General features: G+C 32.3%; 1 protein-coding gene across 1 annotated transcript; it reads right to left on the bottom strand.

Moving 5' to 3' along the window:
* Positions 1-304: 304 nt before the first annotated feature.
* On the bottom strand, positions 305-13668 carry LOC127723633 (U5 small nuclear ribonucleoprotein 40 kDa protein-like). Its single transcript, XM_052230333.1, has 9 exons — positions 13476-13668; positions 11263-11392; positions 10576-10669; positions 9497-9662; positions 8167-8289; positions 3414-3534; positions 2487-2569; positions 1687-1852; positions 305-564 (listed from the first exon to the last, which is right to left on the bottom strand). The coding sequence occupies exons 1-9, from the start codon at positions 13578-13580 to the stop codon at positions 515-517; spliced, it is 1038 nt and encodes a 345-aa protein (XP_052086293.1). The 5' UTR covers positions 13581-13668; the 3' UTR covers positions 305-514.
* Positions 13669-14319: the final 651 nt, after the last annotated feature.

The raw sequence follows: 14319 nt of genomic DNA, 5'->3' as shown, positions 1-14319 counted from the left end.
GGAGAGGGGAAACAAACATATTTTTAAATGTGGCCTAGACACCATAAGGATTACATCCATTTCATTAGAACTTTGGTGGATATTTGTCTCATTGGCTCTTATACCACATCTACTTATTTTTATAATAATTGGTATGAATTGTTTTTAAAGTAGTTTTGGAGGAGATCTTTGAAAACATTTAGACCAGACAACAAACAACTTTATACCAGGATGGACGCTATGTGATGGCAAAAACTTGTGTGGGCTTTTGGCAGATCTAGATGAGCTAACAATACCATTATAATGATAAATTAATAGTAAAAAGTCTATGTTCAAAAATTTTATATATAAAAACATGAATTGCACATGTATTCTATCCAACATCCATTCTGTTTCAGATCCTAGCCTCTGTTTGGTATTATACAATGGATGAATATGTAAATGTCTGCTGCCTTTATTAAATGTCTCTGGGATCAACAGTCTTAAAAAAGGTCTTAATCAACACATCTTAGATTCCTTGGTGTTAGATCTATTGTCATTCTATTTCTCCAAGGTATAATTTTTTGTCGCTTGATCCTGATACAACTGAAAAAATATAAACATATTTTATTAATATTATCAATTTATACAGATGTATTCAAACTTTTGGGTATTTAGCAGAATTGTCATCGAATAACCTTTAGGCATCATGTAATAATCAGTTTTTGATTATGACTTCAAATGTTTAAATTGTGATGCAATATTTCGCTGGAACTTGTGTGGTTATAAGTAGTGGCCAATAAATTTGTTAATAAGTAAATACTTCTATTATCAAGCAATTTACAACAGAAAGAATATATAAAATCACTTCAATATTGATCACAATGTGAAAATAGCAGGATATTACCAAGGTCTTGGACTTCTCTATCATTTTCTAAAAAGTCCCTGTAAAATTATAACCAACCTTTCTAAAATTGTCCATTTATAAATTATGAAATTATAAAGAAACTAAGGTTTCAACTTCCTCAGGCAAAGTTGACCTTAGACATGTGTTAGATGGATTTTAGCTATTTTTTAAGGTCTTTTTTTGTCATATAGCTCTTCAACTGTTTTGGTTCTTATACATACTTGGCTTTCAAATATCCAGCTTTAAGCGTTCCTGATGAAGGTTAATCCAGAAAAGAGCTTCAGAAACATGAAATTTATATCGTGTTGTTTTCATTTTTTTTTTAGCCAAGTCTTACTCAGTTTTTCTAAGTATAAAGGATAATTAGTTATTTAGTTGTTCATCTATTGCAATGAGAAGCTATTTGTGTATTACATGTAATATATTGTCTATAGTGTAGCAAATTTTTGTTTTTCACCTGTACCCACGACATCCATGAAACTTGGTACCCAACAAATAATAATGAATACATAATGAATACTAAAGTGGGTTTCCATTCTCAATTTATTTAAATGTGATAGCTCAAAAGCTTTCTGTTCCCTTCAGTTCAAGAAGACATGCCAATGATTTTGGACACATTATTCTGACCACTAAAGCGTCAAACTTATTTTTTATAAATTTTATCATGAATTTACTTATCATTACAACATTTTTGTTTTACACTTTCAAAATTTATATTTTAGATTCTGTGCAAATTATACCAATTATATTGTCATTAAACTAAGCAATTGAGGTGTTTTTGTTTCACAAGCATATGCAGTGCATCATGGTGAGAAACTTACTTATGGGTTCGTTCGGATGAAAGTCAACTTCATTTACTGATCCAGCATGTCCTGGTAATTTGTATAAAATTCTCCGTGACGTGGTGTCCCATATGTAAACAAATCTGTCACCTGACCCAGCTGCTACTTTGCTGCCATCTGGAGACCAACTACATCGTAATAAATTCTGAAAGATAATTATGAATTTCAATAAAATAAAAGAAATCATACAAAGATCTAAATGTTTGATTCTTTTTTTCAATATTTCTATCGCTGAGGTGTAAAATTATTGATCATGATATACAAAGGACAAGGACAGTCGGACAGTTGTTCATCATTCATCAGGAAATCTTATAATCTGTATAAAATATTAAATACCGTGAATTGATTTATTTTCATAGGTACCAGTTTTCATGGATTTAGTAAAACTTGCACATTTGTGGAAATTAGATTTACAACTTTATAGAAAATTTGTAATTCGTTAAACATTTAAATTTGTTTTTCACCTGTACCCATGACATCTATGAAACTTGGTACCCAACAAATAATAATGAATACATAATGAATACTAAAGTGGGTTTCCATTCTCAATTTATTTAAATGTGATAGCTCAAAAGTTTTCTGTTCCCTTCAGTTCAAGAAGACATGGCAATGATTTTGGACACATTATTCTGACCACTAAGGCATCAAACTTATTTTTTATAAATTTTTTCATGAATTTACTTGATCTGTAAGAATGGATAAATGAAAATAATATCAGAAAAGCACCAGACTGTTTTGAAGCAACCCCCTGGACCAGTCCTTGTCAAATCTAGACTTACCTTTTCAAAAGTATGTTGGTGACCTTGCATTATTTTAACACATCTTTCTTGTGGAGCAAATGGTCTTATATCCCATATTCTTACTGAAAATAGAAAGAAAAATATCTTACAGACTGTAACAGACAGATGGCAAGACAATCTGTATACTTCCAAAGGGATTTATGATTTATAAATGACGCTTTCACATTTTCACAAAGTAACAATTGTCATTTTCAAACAAGAGGAATTTATCAGTCAATGAAAATATAAATTATTAATAATTTAGCATCTCAGCCAAGCCTCACATTTTCCTGTTTCTTAGCCTTGTATGAATTTTTTTTATATTTTGAGACAAAATATGGTTATTCTACATATATCAAGTTGATACACTGTAACCATGATAATTGTCTATGTATTATCCATTGAGTTAGAGCCATATTATCAAGCTACAATACCTATGTGTATTATCCATTGAGTTAGAGCCATATTATAAAGCTATAATACCTACATGTATTATCCATTGAGTTAGAGCCATATTATCAAGCTATAATACCTACATGTATTATCCATTGAGTTAGAGCCATATTATAAAGCTATAATACCTACATGTATTATCCATTGAGTTAGAGCCATATTATAAAGCTACAATACCTACATGTATTATCCATTGAGTTAGAGCCATATTGTCAAGCTATAATACCTACATGTATTATCCATTGAGTTAGAGCCATATTATCAAGCTATAACATCTACATGTATTATCCATTGAGTAGAGCTATATTATCAAGCTATAATAACTACATGTATTATCCATTGAGTAAGAGCCATATTATCAAGCTATAATACCTACATGTATTATCCATTGAGTAAGAGCCATATTATCAAGCTATAATACCTACATGTATTATCCATTGAGTTAGAGCCATATTATCAAGCTATAATACCTACATGTATTATCCATTGAGTTAGACAGTAAATATGAACCGTCAGGACTCAAGGTCAGGCCTGTCAGTGTATCAGCATGTCCTCGAAGTCGGTATAATACATCATTCTTCCGTAAATCCCAAACCTACAAATGAAGCAGTATATAATCATCAATTAAGGAGCAACTTTACTATATTTGAATACCTGCTGACACCAATTAATGACCTAAAAATCACAAATTGAACTTAATGAAATAATATTTAAAACATCTGTCTATAAAACCTAAGACTATCATTGACATATAATCAAATTCAATATATTCTAATTTTAATGTACAGTGGCAAATATTTCGTGTCTTTATAAGAATTGCGCAGGTCAAACAATAAATTTTAAAATGTATGCTCAAATGAAAAGAATGAATGACAGAAAAATTATCTTTTAAAATATAATCGAGCTACAGTTGTCACATATTTCTGTGATGTTTATACAACGTGTCTGATTTATAGGATAGTTTCACCCATTGCAATTTATGCATGATTATTTACTTGATGAAATTGGCAGATCCATAAAATCAACTTGTATATGAACTTGAACTGTGAAACTCGCAAAAGGATACACTGACCCGCTAATTTGTCTCCCTTTTAGAATGATGGACTGGTATTGTATTCATACATGCAAAATTTCAGGTACATGAAGGTTTTCATAATTGTGTAATGTTTCATAAATGTCTGCCTAGCCATTTAGGAGAAGTTGTGCATAGGAGAGACTATTTCCACATATTGCAATATTAAAAAAAAGTAAATTGGATTATCTCCCCTCTGACATGTTAGCCCAGGGTTATATCAACTCATGCACATCCTTAGGTACTGTTCTACATTTCATAACTTGTATTTTTGTGGATATTTTATGTCTATGGTTTTGCCAAAATTTACCTGTCAGGTATATAGGATTGTTACTTTTCCAGCTAAGATAACATTAACGCCTTCTGTTCACATTTCCAGATTATTATAAATAAGAAGATATGGTATGAGTGCCAATGAGACAAGTCTCCATCCAAGTCACAATGTATAAAAAGTTAACAATTATAGGTCAAAGTATGACCTTCAACACGGAGCCTTGGCACTTATGATGGACCATTGATTTACTGTAAACTAAAGTGTAAGCATCCATGCTAATTTCAACCAAGATGTGCAGTGGCAAGCTAACAACAGATCTTGCAGCTATCACTATTTGATCTTGTTAAGTTATTACCACTGTGTAGCCTTTTCATCTGAATTTGGTTTTTAATGTTAAATTAGAATAACAGGTAAAAAAGCTTTTGTGAGACCTCGAAATTGGAAGTATTATCCTTTTTCTATATTTAACTATTGTTAATCAATAAAAAATCACAAAAAAAAATAATTGTGCTTTGGTACTGGCTGTTATCAAAGCAGGGCTCGACAATAACGCTTGTCCGATTGTCCGGTACCAGAGGAAAAAAGGTCGGACAAGTAAAAGCTATATCAAGCTTGTCCGACGGGACAAGTACAATTATTCTGCAGAAAATAAATTTAATCCAACTTTGATGAACAAAGTAATTATAAACCAAAAACAAGAAAAGAAGATAAAAACAAGTATTATTTTGACATGTTTACTTGCAATCGATAATTTAAAACTGGTTCTTTGTCAGGTACTATTTAACAGTTCTCGGAAACCAGTCATACTGATCCGAATATCGCTGCGCTTTGTAGATAAGGTAAATTTACAAGACAGTTCGTCACCAGCTCGGAAGAGATTCGGCTCCAAGTTTAATAGACAGTTAGTTTGGCACCGTAGGAGACATATTTAATAGACATAATTAATAGACAGTTTGGTAACGCAGGAGACATTACGGGACCAAGAAAAATCAGTACCTCGTTTTCCTACCTTATTCTGTTGCTTTATAATAAATACCATACTGGTAATTTTTTTAACAAAAATATTTTTTAAATAAAAATGAAGAAATTATTTACCATAAAATTCACAAAACCATATTTGATCATATGTATAAAAAAAACAATACTTGCAATACGGTGACCTATAGTTGTTAATTTCTGTTGTCTCATTAGCAATCATACCTCATCTTCTTTTTTTTATTGATTGTATTTGAATAAACTTTTTTCAACTTAAAAAACTAGGATACAAATCCAATGAGTGTACATTGGTAATCCTATCAGACGGTGCCTCATGTGCAGAGTCTGATGAGACTTTGGCATTGATGAAAACTAGAACCTAAGTCCGGGGACATGACTAGATTCAGTTGTTCTCGACTCATATTTTTGAAAAGTATTGCAAAAGATATGTTAAAATAAAATTCTGTTCTATTGTTTCAATTCAATCAACTTAAAATGCAAAAAAGGTTATTATTAAGATTTTTTTTGGACAAGTTACAATTTCATTCGGACAAGTAAGTTTTGGTATGTACTTGTCCTACTGGACAAGTTGAAAACAAAGTTATTGTAGAGGCCTGCAAAGGGAGACAATTCATTCTCAATCTCAATGTGTTTTAATCACAGGAGAGATAAATCTTGTTACATGAGGAGTTATCTCATCAACTATAGTCTATTTTTTAAAACATCTTCTAGGTATTTAGTTTGCTTATCCATGTTTTATAATTAGTTCCTCACTTTGGAACCGTAAAGAAAACTTTAATAAAAACCCTTAATATTTATTTGCTATGTAATCTTTGTGGGTTTAAAAAAAAGAAAGATTCATTATAGGGTAATAAGGGCGCCATCAAATAAATAGGTAAGAATGACAATTTAAGACATTGAAACATTCAAAATTCAATTGAGTGTATGAAAGTCTGATTCTTTTTCAATTTATTCTATAGAAAATTTTAAAAGTGACTATGAATTTATTGCAAGAATATTTATTGAAAGAGTACATTTTTATTATTTTGACAACACATTTGTGAAGAGATATTTTGTATTGTTCTTGTATGCGTTGAGGCCATTTATATAGTTGACAGTAAAAAAAAAGCATGGGAGTTAAAAATGAGATGTGTTAAAAAAACTGGCCATTATTAAAGCAAAAGTCCTGACTCGTAATTTTTGCATATAGGAAACAAATCAGGTAGTATAATATATTTTGTGTCCAAATGATGGGTTGTTAATGGGTGCGAGTCATTGTTACACTGATGAGGGGGTGGACAGAATTATGGGAACTATGGAATGAGAGGGCTGGAAATGGGAATTTGATAGATGAAAGCTGGAGTCAGGGTGGTGTTAACCGTAAGGAAAGGGTTGTTAAAACAGGGATAATTCATGTTGACGAAAAAATAGGAGTGCAGAGGAACAGAATACGGAGTGAAGTATGATCTTGGGGAGGGAACTGTAAATCAATGCTCCCTGTCCACCCCCTTAATGATAGCCATAAAAGAAAAGGGATTGGGGGTCATGTATGTAGAAGGAGCAATTCTGCAGGGGATGCTGACCACAGCTTGTTCTAGTTTGTGAACTGATAAATAAGAAGCGCAATTATTACGATCGATTGATGCCTAATGTAATAGCACTATCTAAATAAAAGAAAAAAAAACTAAAAAAAAAAAAACAATGAAACAATATATAATTTATTCAATTTGTATCATGTAGACCAAAAGTAGAGAAATGGAGCATTGAATGACTGCAATAATTAACCGTTTTGAGAAGGCATATGGCAGATGCACTAACCTCAGGGAGAATTTGGAAGAGCACAGCTTCCCATGGTTGGACTATACGTCAGTCCACAGACAATTCATCGATGATGATGGAAGTTTAAAATCACCTTGACAGCCTATATACCCTTCGCCTAGTTACCCCTGTATAGCGCCTTTAAGTGTTTTTAAAGAATTGATCAATATTATTATTCCAAACAACTTATATAAAATGATTAAGTCTTTCAACGAAGGTTATAAATGATTAGCAAAGAAGCAAATACTAAACTTTAGAACCTAAATAAATATCTTTAACAAATGAATTCAAAATAGCAATATCTATTCAATTTAACAAATATGTACTGAATAAGTGTCATGTAAATCGTTAAATATAGAAACACACAATTTCTATTTTTAAACAAGGGAAATAACAATTACATGATAATCCTATCTGCCAAATGTATTTAGAAAAAAAATTGTTTTTATAAACAATTACTACATGTACTAATTAGAAAGAAAAAAAACACACACACACTGAAGATAACATGTGTTTTAGTTGCCAACTGTACAAGAAACAAACACTGGTTTGGAACAAACTATACACTACGAACGACAACTTGACCTAGTATGTTACTCTTATTTGTTGATAATATAAACAAAAATTGATTTAAAAAAGCGGTAATATGTAGCAATTAATAAAAATCATAATGCCGTAGTAAAAATCATCAGGAAATTGATCTGCTTTGCCGCCCGGAGATGCCGATAAGTGAACTTATACAAAATCATGTTTTCAGGGGAAGTGATGAATTGACCTTGCCAAAATAACAATTAATTCAGGTATCTAACATTGCTAACATATATTGATACCACGATAATACATTGATAATACTGTCTTGTTAAATATACCTTATTTTCAAAGAATGCAGCAATATTGTCGTCATCGACGGCCAAAGAAAAAACCATGATGATAAAGCATGCATTTCCGGAAATTGACCGTCTCCGAAAATATTAAATTCTAAAATTGAGTTATCGTCCTTTTCGCGATAGACGACTATTGAAAAGGCTACACTGTGTCATAAAATGTGATTTTGTGTATCTGATATAGAACAACCTTTAAATACCAACCTTAATATCATTATCAATGCCCCCTGATATTATTTGTTCTGCTGTGTCATTGAAAGTGACCGATGTAACTTGGTATGTACTCTGGAATGTTTGTTGCACTCCCCTTTTTCTGGCATCCCACAACTGAAACAAAAAAAATCTGTTAGCAGTATTAATTTAAAAAATATTAATTTCTAAAATTAAAATTATATACAATAGTGCACGTTAACTAGATAAACATGCATTTAGCATGATGTAATCCCATAAACCTGTGACCTTGAGAAGACTAGATGAATCTCTAAACATCAGAAATGAGTACAAATACATGAATCAATAGTAAAAACCTCGATCATAAATTGTACAATCAAAGCAAAACATTTTATACTCAAAAAAGATTTTCATTCCAATTAAGATTTTGGAAAGAGTCCTCACTTAACCATAATATCATCTGTTGACCAATACTGGACATAAGAAGGAGATCTAAGTTGCAACTTCATCTATCAGACATGGGTAATACTTCTTCAAGTTAATATACAATATTAGGTCAAATAAATATAAACTCTTTTGTATGAGGCTGAGAAGCTGGGGAAGGGCAAGATTTTACCAAGCCCTTCCCCAGTTTTGTGCTGAATACAAAAAAGTTTATATTTTTCTGACATTGACCTAATATTGTTTTTATACTGCCATGACTGCAACTGAAATTAATACATTGGTAGCTATTTAAATTGTAACACAAATTTCAAACTTATTTTCATCCCTTAATGAACCCCTGATTGTGGAAAAAGTGATCCAGCTGTGTTACTATATTTTGGCAATAAACACAACTAATTGCAGTATAAATTTTATTTACTGGTACAGGTGATTAATTTTGGAGGTATATTGAGTTATTTCCCTTAGTCCTTCAGATTTTTGAAAATCATATATATTTATTTTCTTCCCTTCTAAGTTTTTCTCCCGACTACATTGCTCTAATAGAGTGTTAAAATGAGGGTCTGGATTGGGGTCATTCATTTCTTAATTCTTTATCTTTTAGACCTTTTTTTCTCTATTCTTTATTTTATGCCTATTTTTTCTCTATTCTTTATTTTTTTGCCTATTTATTCTTTCTTCTTTGTTTTTTGGCCCTTTATTCTGCACAATTTTTATATTATTCTCTATTCTGTTAACCCCATCCAAACCCTCTCAAATGTCTGTACTCAGTGAATAGTTATTACATTACAATACCCACAAAGTTAATACTTTCTGGACTGTTTTTTTTTTTCTTCAAAAATGTTTTATCTTTTAACCTTTTGATTACACATTATGTAGTTCTAATACCTTAACAATACAAAATACCCATCAGATTATTTACCTTTATTGTACCATCATCACTTCCACTGCAGATTATTTGTGGTCCTCTTCTAGCAGCACTGCAGGCATTCACAAAACTTGTGTGACCTTTCATTTTTTTTATTCTTGTGCCTGCCTCTACATCCCATAATGCAACTGTCTTGTCCGTTGATGCAGAAAATAATGTACTGAAAAGGACAGAAACTAATTTCATTATGTTCCCTTCAAGAAAAACTTTACCTGATACAGGATGGATAAACAGATGGGTGCACAGACTAGAAACCACAATTCCTCCCTACAGATATACAGAGCCTGTAATTGAGTGGTTGATGTTTATTGCTGTTTCTCTTATAGTCTTATTGTTTTTTTTATGGTTTGTTGTTGTGTTGTGCTGTTATACCACTGTCCCAGGTTAGGGGAGCAGTGGTGCCTTCAAACATGTTTAACCCTGCCCCATTCTGTATGTGCCTGTCCCAAGTCAGGAGCCTGTAATTCAATGGTTGTCATTTGTTGCTGTATATCATATTTGGTTTTTGCTTATTGTTTTGTACATAAATCCAGCCATAAGTTTTCTCGTTTGATTTGTCTTACATTTGTCATTTCAGGGCCTTTTATAGCTTACTATGGGGTCTGGATTTTGCTCTGTTAACTATATAATGGTTAATTTCTATGTCATTTGGTCTCTTGTGGGGAGTTGTCTCATTTGCAATCATACCACATCTTCTTATTTTTATATGCAAAAAATTTTTTTAAAAATCAGTGACTAATATTTATGTTATCTCAATATGTTTGACAAATTAACCCTGCATATAACAGCTTGAATTGTGAAATATAGTCTCTCTCCTTCAACTAAGTTAAACCTCTTTAAAAATAGAACCACACAAGGGACATAATTAACACTAAAATATCTGACATATTTCAGATATACATATAATGTGTTTGTAATGAAGGGGATGACACTTTTGGGATGTGGGATATAGGTGGTAAAAAAGTGGGGATTCAGGATATACTTAATATAGGGGTATTGAAAGTGCGATATGGAAAAAAGAAGAAATAAAAATTAAAAATAATAAAATCCTGGGTGTTCCACCATATACTCACTTTCCATCTGTAGAAAACTGTATTTCCATTACTGCTCCATTGTGACCTTTTAAAACTGCAAAATTTTCACATTCACCATATACATTCCAAAAACCTGAAAATGTAGTGTATAATTTTAATTCAATACATTCTAAGAAATCTGAAATACAAGTACTTATTGTGCACATCATTGACCCTTGATCTAGAATGGTGTCTAGAATGGTTTGTTACAACAAAAGTGTTAAATTCTAAACTACCGGTATGAGTTTTTTAAGTGGGTCTGTCCTTTTCTTTCTGACTTTGATTTTTTTAACAGAACAGCCATACAAATTTTAAAATAACAGAACTTTAATGCTGGTATACATTTTACAAGTCTATAATTTCCTACTATCTAATCATATTTTTATTTGAAAACACTTAGAAAAACTAACCTACATGTATGTCAAGCCTAAGTTTCAAACTTGCCAACATAACCAATCGAAATAGGTTGTAAAGAGATGTTTTTACTTTGTACTTCAATAAATGGGCTTGAAAATGTCAAATGAAAATGTAGTAAATGATCCAATTTTACAGGGAAAAGTTGTTCAAAATTTCATCATCTAATTAACGAGTAACTCAGCATATAAAGCACAGTAAATATTGAATATCCACTTTAAAACACTTTAAAATATATATATACATATACCAAATACTTATACATGTACTTACAAATAAGCCTGTCAAACCCTGCAGAAGCTATCAGTTGTCCATCAGGTGAGAATTTACAGGTATAGATTTCTCCTTCTGTACCAGTTAATAGCATTATAGGAGCTTCTAGTCCTGACAGTCTAGGAGGACCCTACAAAAAATAGTATGATACATAATGTATGAGCTTTTAGACATTGTAACTTTGGTGGACCCTACAATTGACAAAAAATTGTATGAGTGGACATTACAATGCTGACAGCCTTATGGGACACTATAATGCATAAAATAATAAAATGAGAGAACTACTTATATTGTCTATTTTGGTGGATTCACAAGTAATCATGATACATGTCATAATGAGTAAATTTAAACTGACAGAAGTTTCTAACACTGGCAAATTGATATTGACAAAAAAACAACATCAACCAGTAAACAGGTTACATGTATATAATAAATAAGCTCTCCTTTTATTCTAATTCATATTGGTCTGCCATGTTGGTACATATATAGAAATAAGAAGATGGTCCAAGGACACAAATATAGTCCCTAGTATGGACAGTGTATAACTTTCAAATTTTTTTCATACACTTTCCAAATTTATTTCTTTATATTTTATGCATGAAATATTAAGTAAGGGGATGAAATTACATGTTAATAAAAATTTGGGTACTGAATATTTATGTTAAGTAGTGATTTGGTCCAGTTAAAAAAGGTAAAAAAATTAGTATGTCTGAAGCTGTCAAACTGAATTTTAGACACCCTTAACATAGAATTGTCAATATTTTGAGTTAGAGCTGGTAGACTTTTCAATAATTTTGATATTATTTGTACCAATAGTCATGATAGTAGTGCATTACACGTGTAAAAATCTTTTTGAGATACAGTAGAGGTGGGATTTTTTTTATTTGAATTTATTGTCTAAAAGAAATGCACTACGAAATAACTATGTTCTTGGGTAAGATGTGGTATGAGTGTCAATGAGACAACTCTCCATCGAAGTCACAATGTGTAAAAAGTAAACAATTATAGGTCAAAGTATGGCCTTCAACACAGAGCCTTGGCTCACACTGAACAGCAAGCTATAAAGGGCCCCAAAATGACTAGTGTAAAACAATTCAAACAGGAAAACCAACGGAATAACATGTTCATAATTGGACAATGAATAATAAAATACAAGTTTGTTCTATATAAAAGAGTGGTATGATTGCCAATGAGACAACTACCCGCCTGAGTCCAAATAATGTGGACGTAAGCAACTATAGGTCACTGTAAGGCCTTTGAAAATGAGCAAAGACAACCACTGAATTACAGGCTTTTGTAGGACAGGGGGGACAGGCACATAAAGAATGTATAGCTATTTAATATGATTGTGAGTGATCAACCCTCCCTCTAACCTCAGTTATCTATAACAGTCAAACAACCTTTCAGCCAAGGCCTGGTTATTTTTTGTGTACGGTTAATGAATGTAAATTTAGAACTGAGCAATGTACACAAAAATGTATGATGGTATGTTACTAAACCCCTAACGGTAGGGATTGTGCTTGATTTCCATATAATGAAGACATACGCTTTTAATCCGTTTAATTGAGGTCTGGAGCTGGCATGTCAGTAACTGCTAATAGTCCTTTATAAATTTATGTATCATTGCCATTTTGCTTAGTTTCTTCTGTTACCTTTTCTGACATCAGACTCAGAACTGAGTTTTATTGTGTGTATTGCTGTTTCATGTGTTTGTTTATTCTATATTGGCAAGATGTATAGGGTTGAGATCTCACAAAACTTGTTTAACCCAGCCGCATTTTTGCGCCTGTCCCAAAGTTAGGAGCCTGTTGCCTTTGGTAGTCTTGTATGTTTTTTAAATTTTGGTTCATTTATATGTTTCGGAGTTTAGTGTGACGTCTAAATTTACTGAACTAGTACACATTGTCATTAAGGGGCCAGCTTAATCCCACCTCCAGGAGCGTGATTTCACTGTGTTGAAGACCTATTGGTGGCCTTGGGCTGTTTTCTGCTCTTTGGTCGGCAGTTGTCTCTTTGACACATTCCCCTTTCCATTCTTAATTTTAAACTATCCTTTAATATACAATCTATAATCCATATATAAACCTGAAACTAGCCCTAACCTACAAATAACACTAATCTAAACATTACGTTAATTGAACCCTAACCCTATAGTATAGGGACACCTAAAGTAAAAGAACTTAGAAAGCCGGTTTTATTGAACGACGACGCACCATCTGCAATACTGCTTTTTCTTGAGACCCGTAAGCTACCAGATCTGTTCTTGGCTTTTTGAAAGGGACCATGGCACTGTCTCCTGCTTTTCGTTTGATGTCCATTGTGATTTAAACACAGGAGTGGGAAAATGCAAAAATATTTTGTTTTCAACGAAATCACGCCGAACAGTAGGAAGTTGTACAGACCACACTAAAGGTTTACCCACAAACGGAATAGTTTTCCGGTTTTCTTTATCGGAATTATTGACAACTCGTCCCATTACAACTCGCCCTAGAACTACTCGGCCCGCTTTTGTCAAACTCGCCCACTTTTTTTAAACTCGCCCTATTCATGTTATCCAACTGACCTCACATAATAAAGACATACAAACTCGCCACACAAATGAAAAAAGTGGTTAATGCAGCTGATTAAAGACAACATCCCGCCCTAATGATAAAAATGATTTAGGTTCGCTGAAACAAAACCTGACAAATCGCCCCACCGATAATATGACAGTAGACCATAGTACATCAGTATATAAAGACCTGCACACTGATCCAACTCAGTAAGGAAAAAGAGTTTAATTCCGCCGAATAAAGACCCACAAACTCGCCCACCTATGGCAAAATCTCGTAGATCGATTAAGAAGAGACAAATCAAGATTGCACCAAATAAAAAAAACCTACTACAACAGAGATATGAGGAAGAAGATTAAAATCGACACTGCATAAATTTTACAGAAAAGGGCTAAACTCATCAGATAGATACAAAGAAGAAATGCATCCAACAAAAAGAGAGAGTGGACGTAGTAGGGTATTTATACATCCTCACAACAAAAAGACATTAAGCACAGATCTGAGA

The sequence above is a fragment of the Mytilus californianus genome, unplaced genomic scaffold (genome assembly GCF_021869535.1).
Source record: "Mytilus californianus isolate M0D057914Y unplaced genomic scaffold, xbMytCali1.0.p SCAF_13, whole genome shotgun sequence".
Taxonomy (NCBI): Eukaryota; Metazoa; Mollusca; class Bivalvia; order Mytilida; family Mytilidae; genus Mytilus; species Mytilus californianus.
This window is presented reverse-complemented; position numbering and strand designations above follow the sequence as displayed.

What these genes read in the sequence shown, in the direction of transcription:
- LOC127723633 (XM_052230333.1), bottom strand. Translation starts at nt 13,580, where the DNA reads ATGGACATCAAACGAAAAGCAGGAGACAGTGCCATGGTCCCTTTCAAA. An exon ending in AGGGTTTGACAGGCTTATTT is followed by an intron (nt 10,670 to 11,262) that starts GTAAGTACATGT and finishes CTACATTTTCAG; the next exon opens with GTTTTTGGAATGTATATGGT. An exon ending in TAACTCAATGGATAATACAT is followed by an intron (nt 2,570 to 3,413) that starts GTAGGTATTATA and finishes TTCTATTTTCAG; the next exon opens with TAAGAATATGGGATATAAGA.